Source organism: Emys orbicularis, chromosome 7, assembly GCF_028017835.1.
Source record: "Emys orbicularis isolate rEmyOrb1 chromosome 7, rEmyOrb1.hap1, whole genome shotgun sequence".
Classification (NCBI taxonomy): Eukaryota; Metazoa; Chordata; order Testudines; family Emydidae; genus Emys; species Emys orbicularis.
Genome location: NC_088689.1, coordinates 101,948,646 through 101,967,630, shown reverse-complemented (window position 1 = coordinate 101,967,630; position 18,985 = coordinate 101,948,646). Strand labels below are relative to the sequence as shown.

Sequence of the window (18,985 nt, the reverse complement as noted above, 5' to 3'; positions counted from 1 at the left end):
CCCTTTTCCTTGAGCAGCTTTAGAGACACTCCCAGCTGCTGAGCAAGGCAGCCCCTAAACTCCCCACCCGCTCCCCCCCGCACTGTCAAGGTGATGGGACAGTAGGAAGCCCAGTTCCCCTGCCATCCCTCCCTGTGCCCAAAAGCTCCTGTCTAAGCAGACCAGAACCCCACCCCTGTGCCAGGGCTGCGCTGTGCCCACTGCTCTGCATTGCAGTGAGTGTGCTAAAGTCACAGGCACTGCCATGCCACACTGCTGCAGCTGCTGGGACCAGCAGGAAGCAAAGCGCAGGCATCAGGACAGAAAGGAGCTGGAGTTTGGATCCCACCTACCCAGCCACTACAGAGGAGAAGGCCTGGGGTGGGGGATGCTGGCTGGAGGGGCCCATGGTTCAGCGCACCCCGGGGTGAAACAAGAACCAGGTTTCCCGGCCAGGGCACAGATCACCTGTGCTGAGGCCAAGGAAAAGTTTCCCCTCTCAAACAGCCACAGCCAACACTGCCCCAAGCTCCAGGACAGCTGGTTCCTGCTAAGGTGGCCAGCTGTGCCATCAGCCTGCAGCTATGGCACAAAAGCTACAGCCGGATGTTTCTAGCTCGTTGCTTATCTAGCAGGACTCCTGGGTTCTATCCCCTGCCTGGCCCATGGTCACACAGAGCAATGGCAAGTCACTGCCTGCTGCACGGGGATGACTGGCAAGCACTTTGAGATGGCTGGGCGGCAGTGCTGCTTCATATGCAGCTGCCCCTTGTCCCCTCTGCCCAGGGCCAGCGCTTCCCAAAGCAGCAAGGGCTGCCCTGAGACACTATGGGAGGGGCTGCAGCCCTGGGGCGAGGTCAGTGACCCAGCTCACAGCACAGTTTTACTACAACAGAGGGGGGCCTGCCAGGGGAGATTACGCCGCAAAGCACAGCCCTACAAGGCAACTACCCCTTTGCTCCCACTGGCTTTTTACAATAGACCTGGAGATCTCACCTGCCTGGCAGAGCCCCACACAGAGCCAGCAGGGAACCGGAAGCAGAGTGCACAGAGATCACTGTACTCCAAGGCCTGGCACCCAGGCAACAGGAAGCTCTACGTCCAAGTCTCCACAGTGTGGCTTATTGCATGAGGAGCAAGATTCCCAGGAGCCCACGCTGCATGGCCCCCTTGTCTCCACTTGCCCCACAGCATTTGGCCAAAGAGGGGAAGGTGCAGTGATTGATGGGGATCCTGAGACAGCAAAGGGAGGAGGCAGTGCTCGCCTCCTAGAGACAAGATCCAAGGGGCCAGACTGAGCGAGAACCCAGGCAGGGGTATCGCCCCAGAACCCAGGATTTTATTTACAAAAAAAAAAAAAAAAAAAAAAAAAAAAAAAAAAAAAAAAACACAAAACAGTTGGAGGGGGCTGAGCAGCAGGGGGCGCCAGCGAGTGTGGCTCTCCCCACAGCACAGGGACAGGAACAAGTGGGTTAAAAACAGAAGGGATGCAAACCAAGGGGATGGGGCTAGAACTTGAACTCTTTGTACTTCTTGCCGCCCCCACGCGTGTCCTGGGGCTGTGCTTTCCTCTTCTTCTGCTGCAGGGTGGGGAGAGAGAGAGAAAAAGTTCAGCCAGCAAGGGAAACAACCTCCTCCGTGACCCAGTCTGTCCTCCGACCCTGAGGCTGGACAGGAGCTTTGGCACCCCCTAGAGGGGACAGGCTCTGTATCCCATTCACTGACCCCGAGCCAATCAATCTCCTACCCTGTGGGGCCAGATAGGAGCTGGTACCCCATAGAGGGTTCAGCCCCATGTCCCACCCCAAGCCCCCCCTTCCCCCAGCCCTGCCGCCCCCCCCCCCCCCTACCTTCTGCTTAGCTGCGTGCTCAGCCACCATGTCACTGAAGTCCTCCTTCTCCACCTGGGCCTGCTGCTCCCGCACGTGCTCTTCGTACTTCTGGGTCATGGCCATCGGATCAAGCTCCAACTCCTCAGGAGCCAGCGCCACCTCCACTCCCTGGATCTCTGGCACTGGCCCCTTCCGGCTCATCACCTGCAGGTGAAGAGAAGGGTGAGACGCCAGCACTATGCATGGGAGGGGGGAGCCCTTGCCCCCAGGGAACAGCAGCCAGGGGCCAAGCTAGCCTGGTTTATCTTACTGGGGGGGACAATCTCCCCCAGGCAAAGCATTTAGAGTTCTCGCCTCAAATGCCCAGGGTTCCCACAGAAACACCCAGACCTTGCTTGGCTCCCAGCCACCATGAGACCCTGTGGGCAGTGAGTCCCACAAGCCAACTGCAGTGGGGAAGGCCAGGGCCTTGCACTTGAACTGGGCTTGGGTGGTCTCACTGAACTACAGTTCTAGCCTGGCCCTTCAGCAGCCAAGGGCCACCTTTTGCCCTCCATGCTGCTCAACCCCTTTCCATAGCCCATCCAGCTGAGTCCTGCCCCACTCCCAGCACCATGGCTTTCCAGCTCTCTCTGCTCCAATGCTGCCCACTCCTCAAGCCCCACTACCCGACTCCCCTGCCCAGCTGGCCCTCTCCCTGCTCCAGATCACTGGTGAACACAGACCAGTGCTCATGCCAAGGACAAGCAGCCCCACCCCACCGCCCCTTCCCAGTGCCAACAATGGGCAGGGCCATCCCACAGCCCCTCCCATGCAGGTAAGCCTTGTCACCACAATTGCTCCAGGGGCCCCACCGCCCCTTCCCAGTGCCAACAATGGGCAGGGCCATCCCACAGCCCCTCCCATGCAGGTAAGCCTTGTCACCACAATTGCTCCAGGGGCCCAGAGAGCATAGGTGGGTTCTGGCAGTACAGGCCCCCATCCCGCCAAGCCGTTCGTCACTGGTTCAGGTCCCAGAGCTCACCTGGCTGGCTGGCCTAAGTCACTCACCGTGGACATGTCATAGATGTGAGTGGAACCCATCATAGCACCCCCAACCGTGGCTGTTCGCTTCTCTGGCAGCACCGTGAAGAGCTGGGGCGTCTCACTTCTGTGGGTAAGGGGGACAGAGACAGGATCAGCACAACAGGCCATGAGTGCCACAGGGGCAGAGATGCAGCTACCTCTGGGGTGGGCTGTTTGGTAGCCAGACAGCAGATTGGGATAGGAAGTGGAGAAGAGAGTGTCTGGCCCTAATGAAACAGCAGGAGGGATTTGGAAAGCAGAATGGAAACAGCAGGGCTGAGACTGGGCCAAAAGAGCAGGACTAAGAGCCCCAACTGGGAAGGTAAGTGACAGAGCCCTCCAAAATAACAGCATCACGCCCTGGCTCACGCTAGGGTCTGCACCCCTTATTGAGCCCCACCCCACTCCCTGCAGTACAGCACATGGGGGCATTAGGGCCAGCACAGAGTGCACACTACGGTGCCCCCTGGGGTTCCATAGGATTCTCTCGAGTCCTGCTCCCTGGGGGGGAGCAGAGTGGCACAAGCAAGGCAGAGGCCTGACTTACCCATCCATGGCCTCCTCTATCTTCTTCTTCCTCAGCTCAATGAGCTCAGGAGTCTCCATGCCGGCAGGGACGGAGGAGAAGCCGCCTGGAGTGATCAGGCCACTGGGGAGGAAGGGCAAATGGTTAGAGAGAGCACCTGGGCCACATGGCCTGGCTGGAACAGAGGAGCCTCACATGGCCATCACTGACTATGCCCCCACCCACCACAACCCCACGCCAGTGCCACCATAGCTCATGCCAGGGCAGCCCCCACCCCGACCTGTCAGCCGGGGTGATGAAGCCAGTTTCATCTGGCTTCTCCTCATCGCTCTCCTCCTCCTCTTCCTCCTCTGAGGATTCCTCGTCTGATGGCTCCAGCTCTCCCCAGGGTGTCCGGTCGATTTCCTCCTCTTCTGCCTTGGTCTGAAATGAGGGGAGATGGGTTGGATGGAGGAAGATGTGAGGACGAGGGGCCTCTCCCCACTGGAGGGTGCTGCTCCAATTCAGCAGCCAAGCAGGGAGACAGGCTGGCTCAGAGGAGTAGGGAAATGGGCTTTCCTCCTCTAGGGGGCACCATTCCAGCACAAGTAGGAACAGGGATTCAGTCTCCAACGTTCAGGGATCCAATCTTTTCCCCAGCACCAGCCATGCTGCCCCCCGGCTCTGCCTCAGCTCATCAGCCCCACAGAGGAGCAGTTCCAGGGGTCCTACTGACACCCAGCGGGGAGGTAATGGGTCAGTGCAGGTTGTGTATTCGTCTTGGTTCCCGCCACCCTGGAAGAGCCCCGGCCTGGTTGGCAGTACCAAAGAAGGAGAATGCCGGCCAGTGGGTGGCCCCTAGCTCATCCCATTATGCCTAGAAAGCTACAGGAGTGGCATGTGACCCCAATCCCCCAGGCAATGGCTATTCCCACCCCCACCCAGTCTCCCCAGGGCTGTGATCACTTGACTACCTACCTGGAACTCAGAAGCATTGGTCCCAAAGACGTCTCCATACAGGGGCTTCCCAGTCTCATCAACGGGGGGTTTCCCCCAGCCCCCGGCATGGTACCCGAACGAGCAGCCCTGGGACAAGAGGACAGAGTTATTCAGGCTCCAGAGGACAGTGGAGTCCAGTTGATTAGAGCAGGGGGTAACTGGAAGCCAGGACTCCTGGGCTCTCGTCCTGGCCCAGCCACTGACTCTGGCTAAGTCACCTCTGGGAAGCTGGGTCGGTGCTCCTCTCACCCCTTGTGACTGTGTTGGTTTCTAGGCAGAAGGGGTAGATTTCACTCCGAGATGGTTAATACAGGTCTCTGGATGGTGCGAGTGGGGCAGGAGGAAGAAGAGCGGAGTGGGGAACACAGGAACAAGAAGCGTGGAGTGCCGGATGAAAGCGATCCATGGCGGGGGCTCGGGAGTGGCAAGCGGGAAAGAGGCCATTGCTCCAACTTGGTCTTCGCTAGGAAAAGGGGAGTCTCAGGGATAGAGTCACTCTGTATTGGCAGACTGAGCTTATGGGAGAGCCCAGTGCCTCAGCTGCACTAGCACTGCCCCGAGTTAAGAGTCCCTTTTCCCCCCTAGTGAAAAAGGGCCAAATGGGGAGGGGCTTCTTGGAATAGGACCACTCCAACAGCACCCCGGCACCAGTGACAGTGCCATAGAGAGCCCTGCCATTCAAGAGCCCTGCAGACACCCAAAGAGCACATGATGGGGCGAGGGATCATTCCCCAGCACCCTGCAGGACAGACACAGCACTCACCTCTGGGATGGGTGAATTGAGGCCCGGGATCTTCAGGTTAGGGTAGGAGGGAGGTGGGCCGTAGCGCTGCATGGCGATCAGCCACGGGGGTGGCACTTTGTGGGCATTCTGGAACCAGTAGAGACATGGTGTTAGCCAATAGGACAGACTTGCTTGCCCAGCCCTGACTAACCAGCCCCCAGGACCATCAGCAAGGAAGTCCCAGAAGGGGGGGACTGAAAACCTCATCTCTCACTCACAGGCACCCCTCAGTCCCAACCTACAGGCCCCTGCTACCTACCTTCCCACCACCATAGCTCTGCCAGTGCCCTGCAATCCCACCTAGAGCTGCTCTGCTGTTCTAGACCTGAGGTGCCCAGCCATGCAGTGGCCATGACTAGCTGCCTACCAAAGGCTGGCCGTAGGATCAGCAGGTGAGGGTCACACCAGCTACCCTCGTCTGACAGGCGGCTTCCAAGAGCACTTACCGGGCCAACGGGCATCCCCAAGGCAATGCGCAGCTCGTCTGACAGGTCCCCTGGTTTCTTTTCTTTCAGCCGCGTCTCAAACTCCTTGCCCTGGTGGAGAGGAGAGTCTTGGGGTCAGAGCAATCGCGAGGGGGTGCCCCAATGCTAGTGGGCTCTGGCAGCACCCCACATGGGCTGATCACAGCCTAGCACCCAGCCAGGGAGAGGCTCCCAGCAACCAGAAACCCAGAGTCAGAGAGAGCCAGGCCAGGATAGGTTTTCCTTCCCAGCCCACAATCCTCATCTGTCTGCCAGAGATGGAGACTGCCCTCCTGAGTCACGGCATGGGGCATGCCCTGGGCCCAGACCCCAGCCGGAGCCACTGCCCCATCTGAGGGGTTCCCATAGGGACAGGGCTTCCCCGGGCCCCACACCCACCTCGTAGTAGAGGTCTCCATGGATGGTGAGCTTGGGCTTGGTCTGCCACTTGAAGAAGGCGTCGTGCAGCTTCTGGTAGTCAATATCGATCTTGCCCATCTTGGGGCGAACCTTCTCCCGCATCTTTGACTTCATGGTCTTCTGCTCCTCCTAGGGGGGTGGGAGAAAGGAGACTGTGAGCATACCTCAACCACGCCATGGGCCCCCTCCAGCTGCAGGGACAGACAGTGCCACCAAACAGCCTCCTGCCACCCCCTGCAGGGCCCAGGATGTAAACCCCTCTCCAGGAGGCAGACCTGACCTACCAACAGGGGGGAGGGAGTGAGGGGCAGGCGGCACAGAAATATGGCAATGGATAACAGGACCAAGTCTTGCAGTCATCCCAGGGAGGGGAATATAGCACCAGTCCCTTCAAGTCACCACACAGCAACCCAGATCAAAGGAGTTGAGAGTAGGGACTGTTTAGACAGGGATCCCTCAACTGGCACAGAGATGCAGCTACCTCTGGAGTGTGGTGCACGTGTGGGTACCTTTTCCTGCAGCGCCTCTCGCATCTCCTGGATGCCCGTGCGCTTGATGAAGTCAGGCAGCTCGAAAGGCGGCTTCTCAATGCCCCGCTTGCCCTGCAAGTACTTGCGCTTGAAGCACCAGTGCCGGGGCACTGGCACGGAGTTGCGGGTGGCCTTGAGATGAACCAGCAGCTTGGGGTCCTGGGCTGTCACATCATGCATCTCCACCACATCCGGGCGCGCCACAAGCTGGGGACAGGACAGCACAGGCTTAACCCTCCCAGTGCCAGAGTTCACCGCCCTCCCATTATCTCTACCCCAGACCAACAGCTTAACCTTTAGAGCACCAGAACCTTCTCTCTTCCCTCCCCCCATTCCCAGCCACTGCATCCGATTCCCTCTGCTCCATCAGCCGCATCCCAGCCAGACAGCAGAGGCCGAAGAGTCCCAACGGGACCCAAGGCAAGTTCATCCTGGGAGACCCCTTGGTGGTACCGTGTCCCCTGCGAGAAAAAGCACGGCCCAACACCCAGCTGAGTCAGTTTCACTCTTGCTGCCTAAATAGTGCCAACCCCACTGGCCAAGCTGGGCCATGAGCCCAGAGGGCACCAACCCCAATGCAGAGTCCCCTGTGCCCTGAACCAGGGGCTGAGAGGGGAGGGGCTGTTCAGTCCCATCCCTCCCTACAGCGTCCTGAGCAGGGCCAGCTCTGTTCCCCAGGGGGTGCCCCTTCAGAGAAGCTGTAACACAGACACCCACATGGCAATGGAGGTGACTGACTGACCATCTCACCTGTTTGAGCTCTGCCACCGTGAAACGATTCATGCGTCTCAGCTTCTTCTTGGACAGTTTTGGGGCCTCGGGTTTCTTCTCCTAGACCCAAGAAAGAAACACAATAGGCTCATCCAGCCCGAGTCCCCCACACCACTTCCACCAGACCAGACCAATGGACCCAGTATCCACCCACACACGCTAATACTGGCCAGTGCAAGATGCAGATGAAGGATCTCCCACTCCCAATAAAGTACCTCCCTGCAGCACTAGCCCAGCTTTGTAGCCTCGGGGCCATGGCACCAACTGGGGTCAGTGCAGATGCCAGCCTAATTGATCCCTAGCAATACCTGCCCCCGCCCCCAAGTCTCTCCTGAGCTCTGGGACATTGTGGTGGCAGGGAGTTCCACTGGCTAGCTGCCTGGCCCCGCCCCCAGCCCACCTGTTCATCATCGGAACTGTCATCGTCGCTGCCCTTCCGGTCCTCCTCGAAGCCCTTCTTCTTGGGTGCGGCTGCGCTCTCTGGCTTGTCTGCCTTGTCGGGCTCCTTCTCTTTATCTTTCTTTACATCATCCGTCAGCTGTGGGGGTAAGGGAGGGTGAGAAGGTGCAGAGGCTGGAGACTCCATCCCCAGGGAGGAGACACTGACTGGAGGGGGATTTAAGCAGGAGTGCATGAGCCTGAGCAATTGTCCCCCAAGGAGCAGCTGGGAGCCCTACAGCGGGGGAGGCACAAGACTTGGGGGACAGAGTGAAGGATGCTCCTTTCCCATCTCCTCAGAGGAGCTAGCAGAACCCCAAAGAGAACAGATGGGGGATCCAGGCCATGTGGGGGTGCTCCTGCCCTGGGGAATGAAGATCTGCAATCCAGGCCCTTAAGTAAGAGGAGGGACTTCTGAACTATGGAGGGGAAGTTCCCCCTCCTCTCACCACCACCTAGGGGTCAGCCAAGGCTCCCAACTCAGGAGCAGGCACGAGAACCCAGCTTGTGCCCCCTCCCAGGCTGCAGGGAACATGATGCTGGAGGGCAGACACTGATCTGTATCCTGATGAGGCAGGAATCACTGCCCCCAGAGCCATGGCGGATGGAGCTTGCAGCTATTTCCCCCGCCCCATTGCAAACAGATCACCACAGGATTTGGGGCTCAGTGCAGCCCGTGAGTCTCCCCATGCCCCACTCAAGAGAAGGGTCTCAAAGAGCTAGGAATAGAACTCAGGAGTCCTGACTTCCAGCCCCACTGGTCTAACCACAAGATCCTACTGCCCTCCCAGGAGTCCTGGCACCCTTCTATGCTCTAACCACTAGACACCACTCCTCGGCCAGATGCCAGCACTTTAACCACTAGAGGCTCCTTTACCTGTGTAGCGCCAAAACCCCAGGGCTGCACCCTGAGCCTGGCTCACCTTGAAGGCATCGAAGATCCTCTTGAAGAAGATGAAGTTGGGGTCATAGATCTCCGGCTCCTCAGTGACGTACTCAATCTCCACCACTGACTCGGTGTCTTTGGGCTCAGTGCGTTGAGACTCCTTCTCCCCTTTGCCCTCTGTGCCCTGTGCTGCCACACGTGCCTTCTTCTTCTTCTTCCGGTTACGGCGCTTACGGTTCCTCTGCCGAGAGAAGTGTGTTAATAACTATAGGTCCCTCCCCTGGTGCTCAGATGCGGCCACCTCTGGGGTAGAGCGGGGGGGAGGGGCTGTTTATACAGGGAACGCTCCCCAGCGCTGAGATGCAGTCACACTCCATCCTGTAAGTGGCAGCTCTTCAACTGCACATGACAGCGCAGCACCATATATGGCAGACATGACGAAGAATTCTGGAGGAGGAACTTTATGGTGACAGCATAGGGCAGCACTGGCAGCCAGGAAAGATTCAAACGCCCTAATTGGAAACATGGTTCATAGGAATCTATTACATTCCAAGCCAGTGTTTTCAGCCTCAACATCAAGGCCTGTGCTCAGCTGATGCAGTCACTTTAAATCCACCTGTCACTAGCCAGGCTGAGGTTAGACTAGGGGGAAGTGCCCATCTCAGCATCTAACAGAGCTCTCTGCTCCTGAAGATAGACAAGCCTCATTCAACGGAAGTGAAAACTGAAGCGAAAACTGAAGCAGAGAGAGATGAAAGGGTTGACCAGACCTTGCACAGCAAGCCAACGACAGACTGGGAATAGAACCCAGGAGTCCAGGCTCCCAGTACCCCCCGCTCTCCTCACAGAAGTGAGGAGAGAACCCAGGAGTCCTGGCTCCCAGCTTCCCCCCTCTAAGCCACTTGACGAGCTGGGGACTAATGCGTGGCACACAGCCTGCTCACCTCTTTCTTTGACAGAGCCATGTCCTCCTCAGTCTCTGAAGCAGAGATACTGATCAATGCCTTCAAATCTGTCTCCATATCGTCATCTACTGAAATACAGGGAGATCAGCAAGGTGGGGGAGGGGGGTAGAAGGGTGTCAGATGCACTGCAGCAAGCTCTGGGGGAAGAGAAGGAGGGAACAGCCCTACCAACCCCTCAGAACTGCATGCTGGGAGCAGGAGTGACCAACCACATTACAAGGGAGGCCAATTCTCCTGTACCCCCCCATAGACACATGCCAACCAGCCCCCATTTGTCCCAGTGCAAGAGTTGGCTTAGTGGGGGGGTGTAGCATATAGAAGGAACACAACCCAGGCGGGTTAGTTGCCTCTGCTCTGTGGGGAGTATTACCAAGGGACAAGAGATGGGTTCCCTAGGAGATGCCTGCCAATCCTGTCTTCTGGGGTATGGACACTGCAGAGAGTGGTTAACTGGAGTGTGCCTGGAAGGCAGGATTCCCCCTGCCTTCAAACAGCAGCCAGCTCTTGGGCAAGTCCCAACAGCAGTCACCAATGCCAGGGCACAACCAAAAAGCAGGGCAGGGGAAGCAAGAGGATTTAGAATGATGGGGCACAGATCACTGGCATGCAATTCCCAGCTCTAACCTCTAGGCCCCACTCCCACATGAGCCAGAAGTAGAATCCAGGAGTCCTGACTCCCAGTCGCCCACCAGCTCTAACACACTAGACTCTCCTCCCCACCCAGAGCTGGGGATAGAACCCAGGTGTCCGTCCTGACCCTCCAGAGCTCCTACCCTTGCTCCCTACAGCACCTCCTGCTGGGAGAGGTCAGGGCTCCGCCTGCAGCCAGAGCTCCTGCCCCAAACCACACAGGAACAGAATGGAAGGAGCCTGTTACCTGTGGTGCCAGGCACGGTTATGAGCTCCTCCTGCCGGATCTCCTTGAGTTGCAGGATCTTCTCCAGGGCCTGAGGGATCTTGGGGCCAATGGTGGAATCGTCTGTCTACAAACAGAGGCAATCACTAAGCAGGGGGATGCACCACAACAGGACCCACAGGCTGGCTTGGACAGGAACAACCCAGGAGTCCTGGCTCCTAGCACCCCACCCAGACCCCATTCCCCTCCCAGAGCCAGGTACAGAACCCACCCTGTGTGGGGGGATAGGAATTCTCCTCTCTACCTCCAACACGTCTCAGAAAGCTGCCCCACCAGCAACAGGCCACCCTCCAGCCACCACCTTCTGCATCCTTACCTCTCGGCCTTCTTCCCCAGGAGGCGGCGGCGGCCCCCGCGGCCTTGGGCCAGGGGGACCAATAGGAACTCCAGGCAGCGGCGGTCCCACAGGGGCACTACCTAGATGGACAGGAGAGACACACACAAAGGGGTGAGTCCCCATAAGGAATGGATCTGAAGTAACCAGCTCCCTGTTGCTTCCTGACACCCTACTTCCAAAGCAGAGGCAGCAGCCAGGGGCTGGATCAAAGCCAGAGCCTGCTAGAGGCGAAAGACCCCAGATTCCATACCCCAGTTGGGGAAATCTCACCTCGTGGCACCATTGGGGGCCTTGGTCCTATGGGTCTGACAGGCCCCACATCCAGAGGGGGTCTGGGCACCGGGGGGGCCAGCTTGGCCATCTCTTTCTGTCGCTCCTGTTCCAGTAAGACTGCAGCCTGAGAGAAGGAGAACACATGGAGAGGTCACTGATGAGTGGGAGCTGAAAATCAGCAGCCCTGCTCCCCACCCAGCCTTCCCCACAGGATGTCTGTGGCGGGATGGGGTGGGAGAGGCAACACCCCTGCCATGCATGAGTGTTGGATGCTCACTCCATAATCATGGAGAGGGATGCCAGGAGACATGAGGCCATGAGCCCTCTGGTGGTGGAGATATCAGGTCAGATAGGGCCACTGGTGACAGAGGGGGCAGATTCTGGACTCGAAAGGCCCACTGGAGCTGGAGATTTGCAGGGAGAGAGCAGATTTGTGGCTGGGGGGTGGTGCTGGATAGGGCCACTAGCACTGAAGGTTATTGGGGGAGACTGTAGGCCGGGGTGGGCAAACTTTTTGGCCCAAGGGCCACATCGGGGTTGCGCAACTGTATGGAGGGCCAGGTAGGGAAGGCTGTGCCTCCCCAAACAGCCTGGCCCCTGCCCCCCATCCGCCCCCTCCCACTTCCCACCTCAACTGCCTCCCTCAGAACCCCCCACCCATCCAACCCCCCCTGCTCCCTGTCCCCCGACTGCCCTCCCGACCCCTATCCACACCCCCGCCAGACCCCCCGGGACTCCGACTCCCAGCCCTCCCTGTTTACCATCCCCTGACCGCCCCCACAGAACCTCCACCCCCTCCTCCCTGACTGCCCCCCAGGACCCCCGCTCCCTTACCAGCAGTAGGAGCTCGCAGCCGCGACACCCAGCCAGAGCCAGCTGAGCTCCCCACACTGCCCAGCGGGAGCGATGGGCCAGAGTGCGACCCGCGCGGCTGTAGGGGAGGGGGGACAGCAGGGGAGGGGCCGGGGACTAGGCTCCCCGGCCAGGAGCTCAGGGGCCAGGCAGGTGGCAAGTGGCACCCATCCCCTGCCTGCTCAGGGCTTTGGGAAGGGCCAGCAATCTGGGAATGGGTCAGCAGGGGTGTGCGGAACCAGACAGGGAGCTGAATGGATCGCAACATCTGTTCTCTGCCAGGACAGCAATTGGGTCCAATTCAGTTCAATATCAGAGAGGAGAGAGCAGCGTCTCTTCTGCAACTTGAGGGGGGAAGGAACCAGATCAGGCTCCTTCAGGCCCAGACACGACATACAGACCCCACTGCTCTGCTACCTGGTCGGTTTCATCCACATGTCTTTCCCTATCCCCTGGCTATGGGCAGACTGGGCAGACAGAACAGACTGCACAAGCTAGAATTTAAAGGTGAACTTTCCCTCACTCAGCATTGAGAAACAGCTGCCTCTGAAGTGAAGCATGGGGCTATATATACAGGGATCCTTCATCTAGTGCTGAGATGTGGCCACCTCTGGGGCGGGGCACAGAGGCTGCTCAGCATTAGCACTTCACAGTGGTTTAGGGCAGGACGTGAAGAAGCCAATACACAACTCAAATTGCACTTGGGAAGGGGGGGATTGGAGGATGCCAAATGGCCAGGACCCCAGGATTAAAAAGCCCAGACTCTTGGCAAGCAAAGTGGTTGAATCTTCATTACATGTCATCTGGCAGATACCCTGCAGCACAGGGCTAACCACACTGGGGCATTCGGGTCAGCACTCACTGCCAGGGGAGAGGGCCCCTACAGATCCCTGCAGCATAGCACCGCCTCACACCACACAGGGGTCAGCACTGTCAGACAAGGAAGAGCACAAAGACTGAGTCCCTACAGCACAGCACCCTTTAGTGCCACCCTGGGGCCAGCACTGAGGGAGAGCACCTCTGCCTGCAGCACACCCCTTACCTGCTTCGCCCTCTCTTCTTGCTGCATTAGCATGGCTGCCTGCTGCTGCGCCAGCTTCAGACGATCTTCCTCTGACAGAGCCGAGGGGTCCACGCTCTGTATGCGGAGGGGGGGCCCCATGCCTGGGGGCGGCGGGGGGGGCCCCACGCCCATGGGGAAGTTGAGGCTGATGCCAGGGGGAGGAGGAGGGGGTGGCGGGGGCTGCATGGGTGGCATCCCCATGGGGGGAGGGGGCAAGGGGATCCCAGGGAGCTGCGATTGAGAGAAAAGATGAGGCGGTCAGGACCAACACAGAGTGTGCAGGATCACAAAGCAATTCATAGGTTATTTATACCAAGAGCCATCGCCCGGCACGGAGCTGCTGTGCCCCACCGCAGAGGCAGCAGTAACAGCCCAAGAGCCACAAAGCAACGCTGAGCATGCTCAGCATAGGAAGAGGAGGCGGCTCCTGGATCTCAGACAAAGTTGGAGGGACTTAGGAAGGTAGAACAGCACTGCTCTTCAGGGTGCTGGGGTTAGCAATAGCTCCTGGCAGGAAGTACCAATGAATGTCAGTCACCCTGAGAAGCTGGACAGCCTCCTCCCAACATAGGAGAGCTAAAGCGGGTCAGTCAGCCCCTAGGGAAGCCCCAGTGACCTAGCCAGGCCAGGATTCCTCCTCCCAAACACCCCCTCACTTACCTGTCCAGGTATCGGGGGTGGGGTGGGCTTGTCACCATCATCTCCCCTAAGAGACGGCCTGCTCAGCACGATGCCAGTCTGCGGAGAGAGGACACAGTAAATGCGGCTGCAAAGCAGGTGAAAGCCTATCCACTGGGGAGCCTCTCTCTGAGACTCCCACTGGCTTGCGCTGGGTCAGGAGAGCAACTCCAGGCTCTGGGGAGGCTAATTTACCACCACAGCAAGGAAGGACAGTAGTGTGGAGCTCTCCAAGCAAGATAGAGCCCGGTTGTGCTGCGCATACACCCCCACAACACAATACCAGAGTCTCCATAGCCAAGACAGAAAGCAGGATGGGGATATCAATGTCCACAGGCCATGTGGCTCAGAGATGGGGACAGAAGTAAGGCCACCCCCGGCAGCCCACACACTAGCTTCCACCCCAGGCTGCACTATAATTGCCCTAATTACTATGAACACCAGCAGAGATACTGGGGTGGAGAGGTGAGGCCTGAGCAGAGCACTTGCCATTAACCCTCTGTTGTTGGGCGGGCAGGTGGGCAGGCTAGTCAGACCCTGCTGTATTTTGGGACAGGAAGGAATACAGGAGCCCAGATGAAACCCTAATGACCCTCGCTAGGACAGAGTTCCCTACTGGCATCCGAACAGCGCTGGCTATGTCACTGGTGCCCCCACCTCCCGCCCAACATAGCCGTAGCACCCACATGTTCCAGTCTTAAGATAAAGATCACAAGTTTCCTTCCACAGGTCACTAGCACCCAAGATGGTTCAATGAGAGGATGGTCACAACCCAGCTTCCTGTTCACACTGAGTGGTACCTCTCGGGCCCCTGTTAACATAGTATCTGAGTGCCTCCCAGTTGTTAATTTGTTTATCCTTACAGGTCCGGCAGCATTATTATCCCCATTATACAGATGCCAAACTGAGACCTAAAGAGGCTGGGTGTCTCACCCAAGGTCTCCCGGGGGAGTCTGTGGCAGAGCAGGGACTAGACCCCAGGTCTCCTGAATCCCAGCTAGTGCACTAACCACTACACCAGCCTTCATCTTCGAACGCTGTTCATTTACTCTAACACCAGTGAATCCAGGCTGGTAGCCTCCTGGTTCCTAGTCACTGTCACTAGTCACAAGTCTGTTGAGTGTGGTTACTGCTCACACTGTGTAGCTGGCATGGTGTGCATGTGGCTATGGGGGCAGTAAAGGTGGGAGCCCCCTACTGCATGCTCTATCATGCATGCTGGGGGTGTGACACTACAGTACATGCCAGGCAGTAAGTAAGGTTTCCCACTGCAGGTTGCCAGCCCCAGGTTTGGGCCTCTGTACGGATCCCTTTCATATAGAGAAGTTGGGATGTGGGTGGCAGGCAGGGGCGAAAGTAACTTAAGGGACTTACCAGGACTCAGGGCGGTCAGCAGCAATTTAAATGGCCCGGGGCTCCCGGCCGGCACCGCCACTACCACAGCAGTGACCGGCGCCCCGGGCCCTTTAAATCGCCACCAGAGCCCCGGGGTAGTGGCAGCGACTTAAAGGGCCCAGGACTCCAGCCACGCGGTAGCAACAGCAGCAGCCAGGAGCCCTGGGCCCCTTAAATCACTGCCAGAGCCCCAGGCCCTTTTAAATTGCCAGGCCCCGGGGAAGCTTCCCCTTTTGGCCCCCCTCATAGCGGCCCTGCAGGTACGGTCAGCTGCGTACCGGCTCTTACCGGTAGGCAGTAGCGGACTGTACCAGCTTACTTTCACCTCTGGTGTCAGGGCTCAAGCTAGGGCCCTGGGGAGGCTGTTTCTGATGGCAGAGCAAGTCCCTTGCCTCATGTGAGTAGTGCGTGTTTGGTGGTGTGTGTGTACGGGGAGAGGTTATTCCTCACCTGCAGCGTGTATGTCTGCAGCCTCTCCACCAGCTCCTCACGGCTACCTGGAAAACACAGATGAAGGGTCAGAGCCCACAGGCTAAAACCGACCCTGAGCCACCACCAGCTGCCTTTCCCCACCCAGGGGCTCCCCACCCCTAGCAGCCCAGTAGGCGCCCGTCTGCCCCCAAACCTACCCCACATCTCTGGGCTGTCTGGGAAACGCAGCTCGGGGCCCGCGGGCCGGAACAGAGCCTGCCCCCCGATACGGCCCCAAGCACGCCCACCCCCGTAGGGCTTCCCGCCGCCCACGGGCCCCAGACACCCCCTGGCGGGCATCACCCCAGCAGCTCCCACCCCCTCTCCTAGGTGGTGTCCCCTTCCTCCAGCGGGGCTCACCGCCCCCCCCCCCCCCACATGGGCCCCGGAAGCCCCTGGAGGGAGCCGCCCCCCAGCCAGTTCCCTCCCCCCAAACTCCCCACGTCCGGGCTCCACCTTGCACCGGGGCTCCGATCTCGGCCAACTTCGCTTGCAGCTCGGCGGGCGCCCAGGCCCCGTAGGCCGGCAGCGGCAGCTCCCCCTTCGGCGGCTCGGGGTGCTCGGTGGCCATCTTCCCGCCCGGTCCGACCCTGAACAGCCGCCGTAGGCGCCGCCCCTACGTCACCACGCAGGCACGCGGCGGGCGGCTCACAGCTAAACAGAAGAAGTGCTACCTTCGGGTAATGTATGCCACGGCTGCGCATCCAGCGTGATGACATTAACACGCACAACCAATGAGGGAGAAAGGTTCCTCCCGCGCTGCCTTCTGGGTGTTGTAGTCCTGAGAGCGTCCCCAGTAGGACAACGTCAGCGCGCATGTAATGAAGCGACCAGTACGGAAACCAGTTACCGCGCTTTCCACTGGGAGTTGTAGTTCTGAGGCGTGTAGGAGTTGACCCCCCCCAGTAGCTTTGCATTCTGGGAATTGTAGTTCTGAAGGGTTGGAGAGCCCAGCGTGGGTCCAGCTTAAGGAAGAAGCCTGTGTATTAAGAGATGTAACATCCAGTGGGTGTGAAAACTGCTAGATCTAAATACCGCTAGTGTAATAAGGTTTAAGGTTTAGCTTGTGCCCTTATCTTTTATTTTCTTTGGTAATTACCTCTGACCGCTTACGCCTACCACTTATAATCACTTATAATCCATCTTTCTGTGGTTAATAAACCTGTTTTATATTTTATCTAAACCAGTGTGTTTTGGTTGAAGTGCGTGGGAAATCTCAGCTCAGTGAACAAAGGCAAGTGTGCATCCTCTCCACATTGAGGGCGGGGCAGACTGAGTAATAAACTTATAGATTCATAGATTCTAGGACTGGAAGGGACCTCAAGAGGTCATCGAGTCCAGTCCCCTGCCCTCATGGCAGGACCAAATTCTGTCTAGACCATCCCGGATAGACATTTATCTAACCTACTCTTAAATATCTCCAGAGATGGAGATTCCACAACCTCCCTAGGCAGTTTATTCCAGTGTTTAACCACCCTGACAGTTAGGAACTTTTTCCTAATGTCCAACCTAAACCTCCCTTGCTGCAGTTTAAGCCCATTGCTTCTTGTTCTATCCTTAGAGGCTAAGATGAACAAGTTTTCTCCCTCCTCCTTATGACACCCTTTTAGATACCTGAAAACTGCTATCATGTCCCCTCTCAGTCTTCTCTTTTCCAAACTAAACAAACCAAATTCTTTCAAAGGAGCAAAGAGTCCTGTGGCACCTTATAGACTAACAGACGTATTGGAGCATGAGCTTTCGTGGGTGAATACCCACTTCTTCGGATGCATGTAGTGATTCTTTCAATCACTGATCCAATTCTTTCAGCCTTCCTTCATAGGTCATGTTCTCAAGACCTTTAATCATTCTTGTTGCTCTTCTCTGGACCCTCTCCAATTTCTCCACATCTTTCTTGAAATGCGGTGCCCAGAACTAGACACAATACTCCAGTTGAGGCCTAACCAGTGCAGAGTAGAGCAGAAGAATGACTTCTCATGTCTTGCTCACAACACACCTGTTAATGCATCCCAGAATGATGTTTGCTTTTTTTGCAACAGCATCACACTGTTGACTCATATTTAGCTTGTGGTCCACTATAACCCCTAGATCCCTTTCTGCTGTACTCCTTCCTAGACAGTCTCTTCCCATTCTCTTCCCAACTTACACTGCTCAGGCTTCTGACCGGGGCAAGAAGGTACAGTTCTGGGGTGCAAGGCTGGGGAGCTGAGGGGAATTGGCAGGAGCCTCTCTATTGTTGGTTCACGAGTGGCTGGGAGAAGCATTTAATGTAACTCAGTTGGGTGTGTCCCTGCCTGTGGATGTCTGTGTAAAAGCAGTACCTACCAGAGGTTTGCAGCTTGCCAACAGCATCACAGTGTAAGAGGGAGCCCAGGTTGGTGAGACAGAGGGCTTACCAGTCCCACAGTTCAGGTTGCATCCCGGGAATGCCGACACACCTACACATCGGTGGAGCGCCTCCACCAGACAAGGAAGTGACCAAAGAAGAGCAAGGAGGACATGTTTCAAGGGTTGCTCCAATCCTCAGAGGCTGAAAAACAAGAACGCAGGGCATGGAGAGAGACTTTAAAAGAAAATTATGAAATAGACAGGCAGGACAGAAAGGAGAGCCAGGAGCGAATTTTAATGGGCCAGGAGTGGATGATAAAAGTGATGGAGGAGCAAACAGAGATGTTGAAGTCCCTAATCATGTTGCAGGCAGAATTCATGTGTGCTCGGCAGCTCCTGCAGCCAATACAGAACTGTTTTCCATGCCCTTCCCAAATTCCTCCCACACATTCCTTGTAACTTCCTGACTCGTCTCAGTACCCCTTCATTCTACCCCTTTGGAAAGTTTCCAGAATGATAGCTGGACTTACACACAGCTATAAAAGCCTACACTGCCCTTCATTGTTCTCTCCCTTCTCACCAAGCCTTTTGTGTGTGTTGTTAATTGGTATTTAATAAAAACATACTCTCTGAAAGATAGCCAATCTCTATTTGTCTGCTACACATGGTGGTTGCCGCAGGAATTAATACACAATGGCAATTTAATCATTTGCTGAGAACAAATCACGGTCAGGAACAATCAAAATTTTCATGCATGGCAGCAAGTTAACAAAGTATGGCAGAGTGCTGTATAGAAAGACATGTTTCTGGATGCTTACTGGAGCTCATTGTCAAAATGGTGCCTCAAAGCCTCCCTGATTTGAATAGCCCCCCCTTGTGCCCCCCAATAGCCCTGGTATCTGGCTGCTCAAAATCAGCTGCCAGGTGAACTGCCTCTGTGTTCCACCCTGGGGGAAACTTTTAACCTTAGCCTCACAAATATTATGGAGCACGCAACAGGCTGCTGTGACCATGGGAATATTTTCCTCATTTAG

General features: G+C 57.1%; 1 protein-coding gene across 2 annotated transcripts; it reads right to left on the bottom strand.

The window, feature by feature from the left end:
• Positions 1-1,274: 1,274 nt before the first annotated feature.
• Positions 1,275-16,194, bottom strand: SF3B2 (splicing factor 3b subunit 2). Of its 2 annotated transcripts, XM_065407445.1 has the most exons (21): positions 16,080-16,194; positions 15,603-15,649; positions 13,740-13,817; positions 13,008-13,310; positions 11,162-11,288; positions 10,871-10,971; positions 10,525-10,621; positions 9,618-9,706; positions 8,711-8,914; positions 7,750-7,887; positions 7,329-7,409; positions 6,558-6,785; positions 6,028-6,177; positions 5,611-5,700; positions 5,144-5,251; positions 4,360-4,467; positions 3,683-3,825; positions 3,424-3,525; positions 2,862-2,961; positions 1,830-2,015; positions 1,275-1,559 (listed from the first exon to the last, which is right to left on the bottom strand). In XM_065407445.1, the coding sequence occupies exons 1-21, from the start codon at positions 16,192-16,194 to the stop codon at positions 1,488-1,490; spliced, it is 2,667 nt and encodes an 888-aa protein (XP_065263517.1). In that variant the 3' UTR covers positions 1,275-1,487. The 2 variants fall into 2 exon arrangements, with proteins under 2 accessions (XP_065263517.1, XP_065263518.1); XM_065407446.1 differs by lacking the exons at positions 13,008-13,310; positions 13,740-13,817; positions 15,603-15,649; positions 16,080-16,194 and having other exon boundaries at positions 9,618-9,703; positions 10,516-10,621; positions 11,162-11,232.
• Between the last annotated feature and the right edge of the window lie 2,791 nt (positions 16,195-18,985).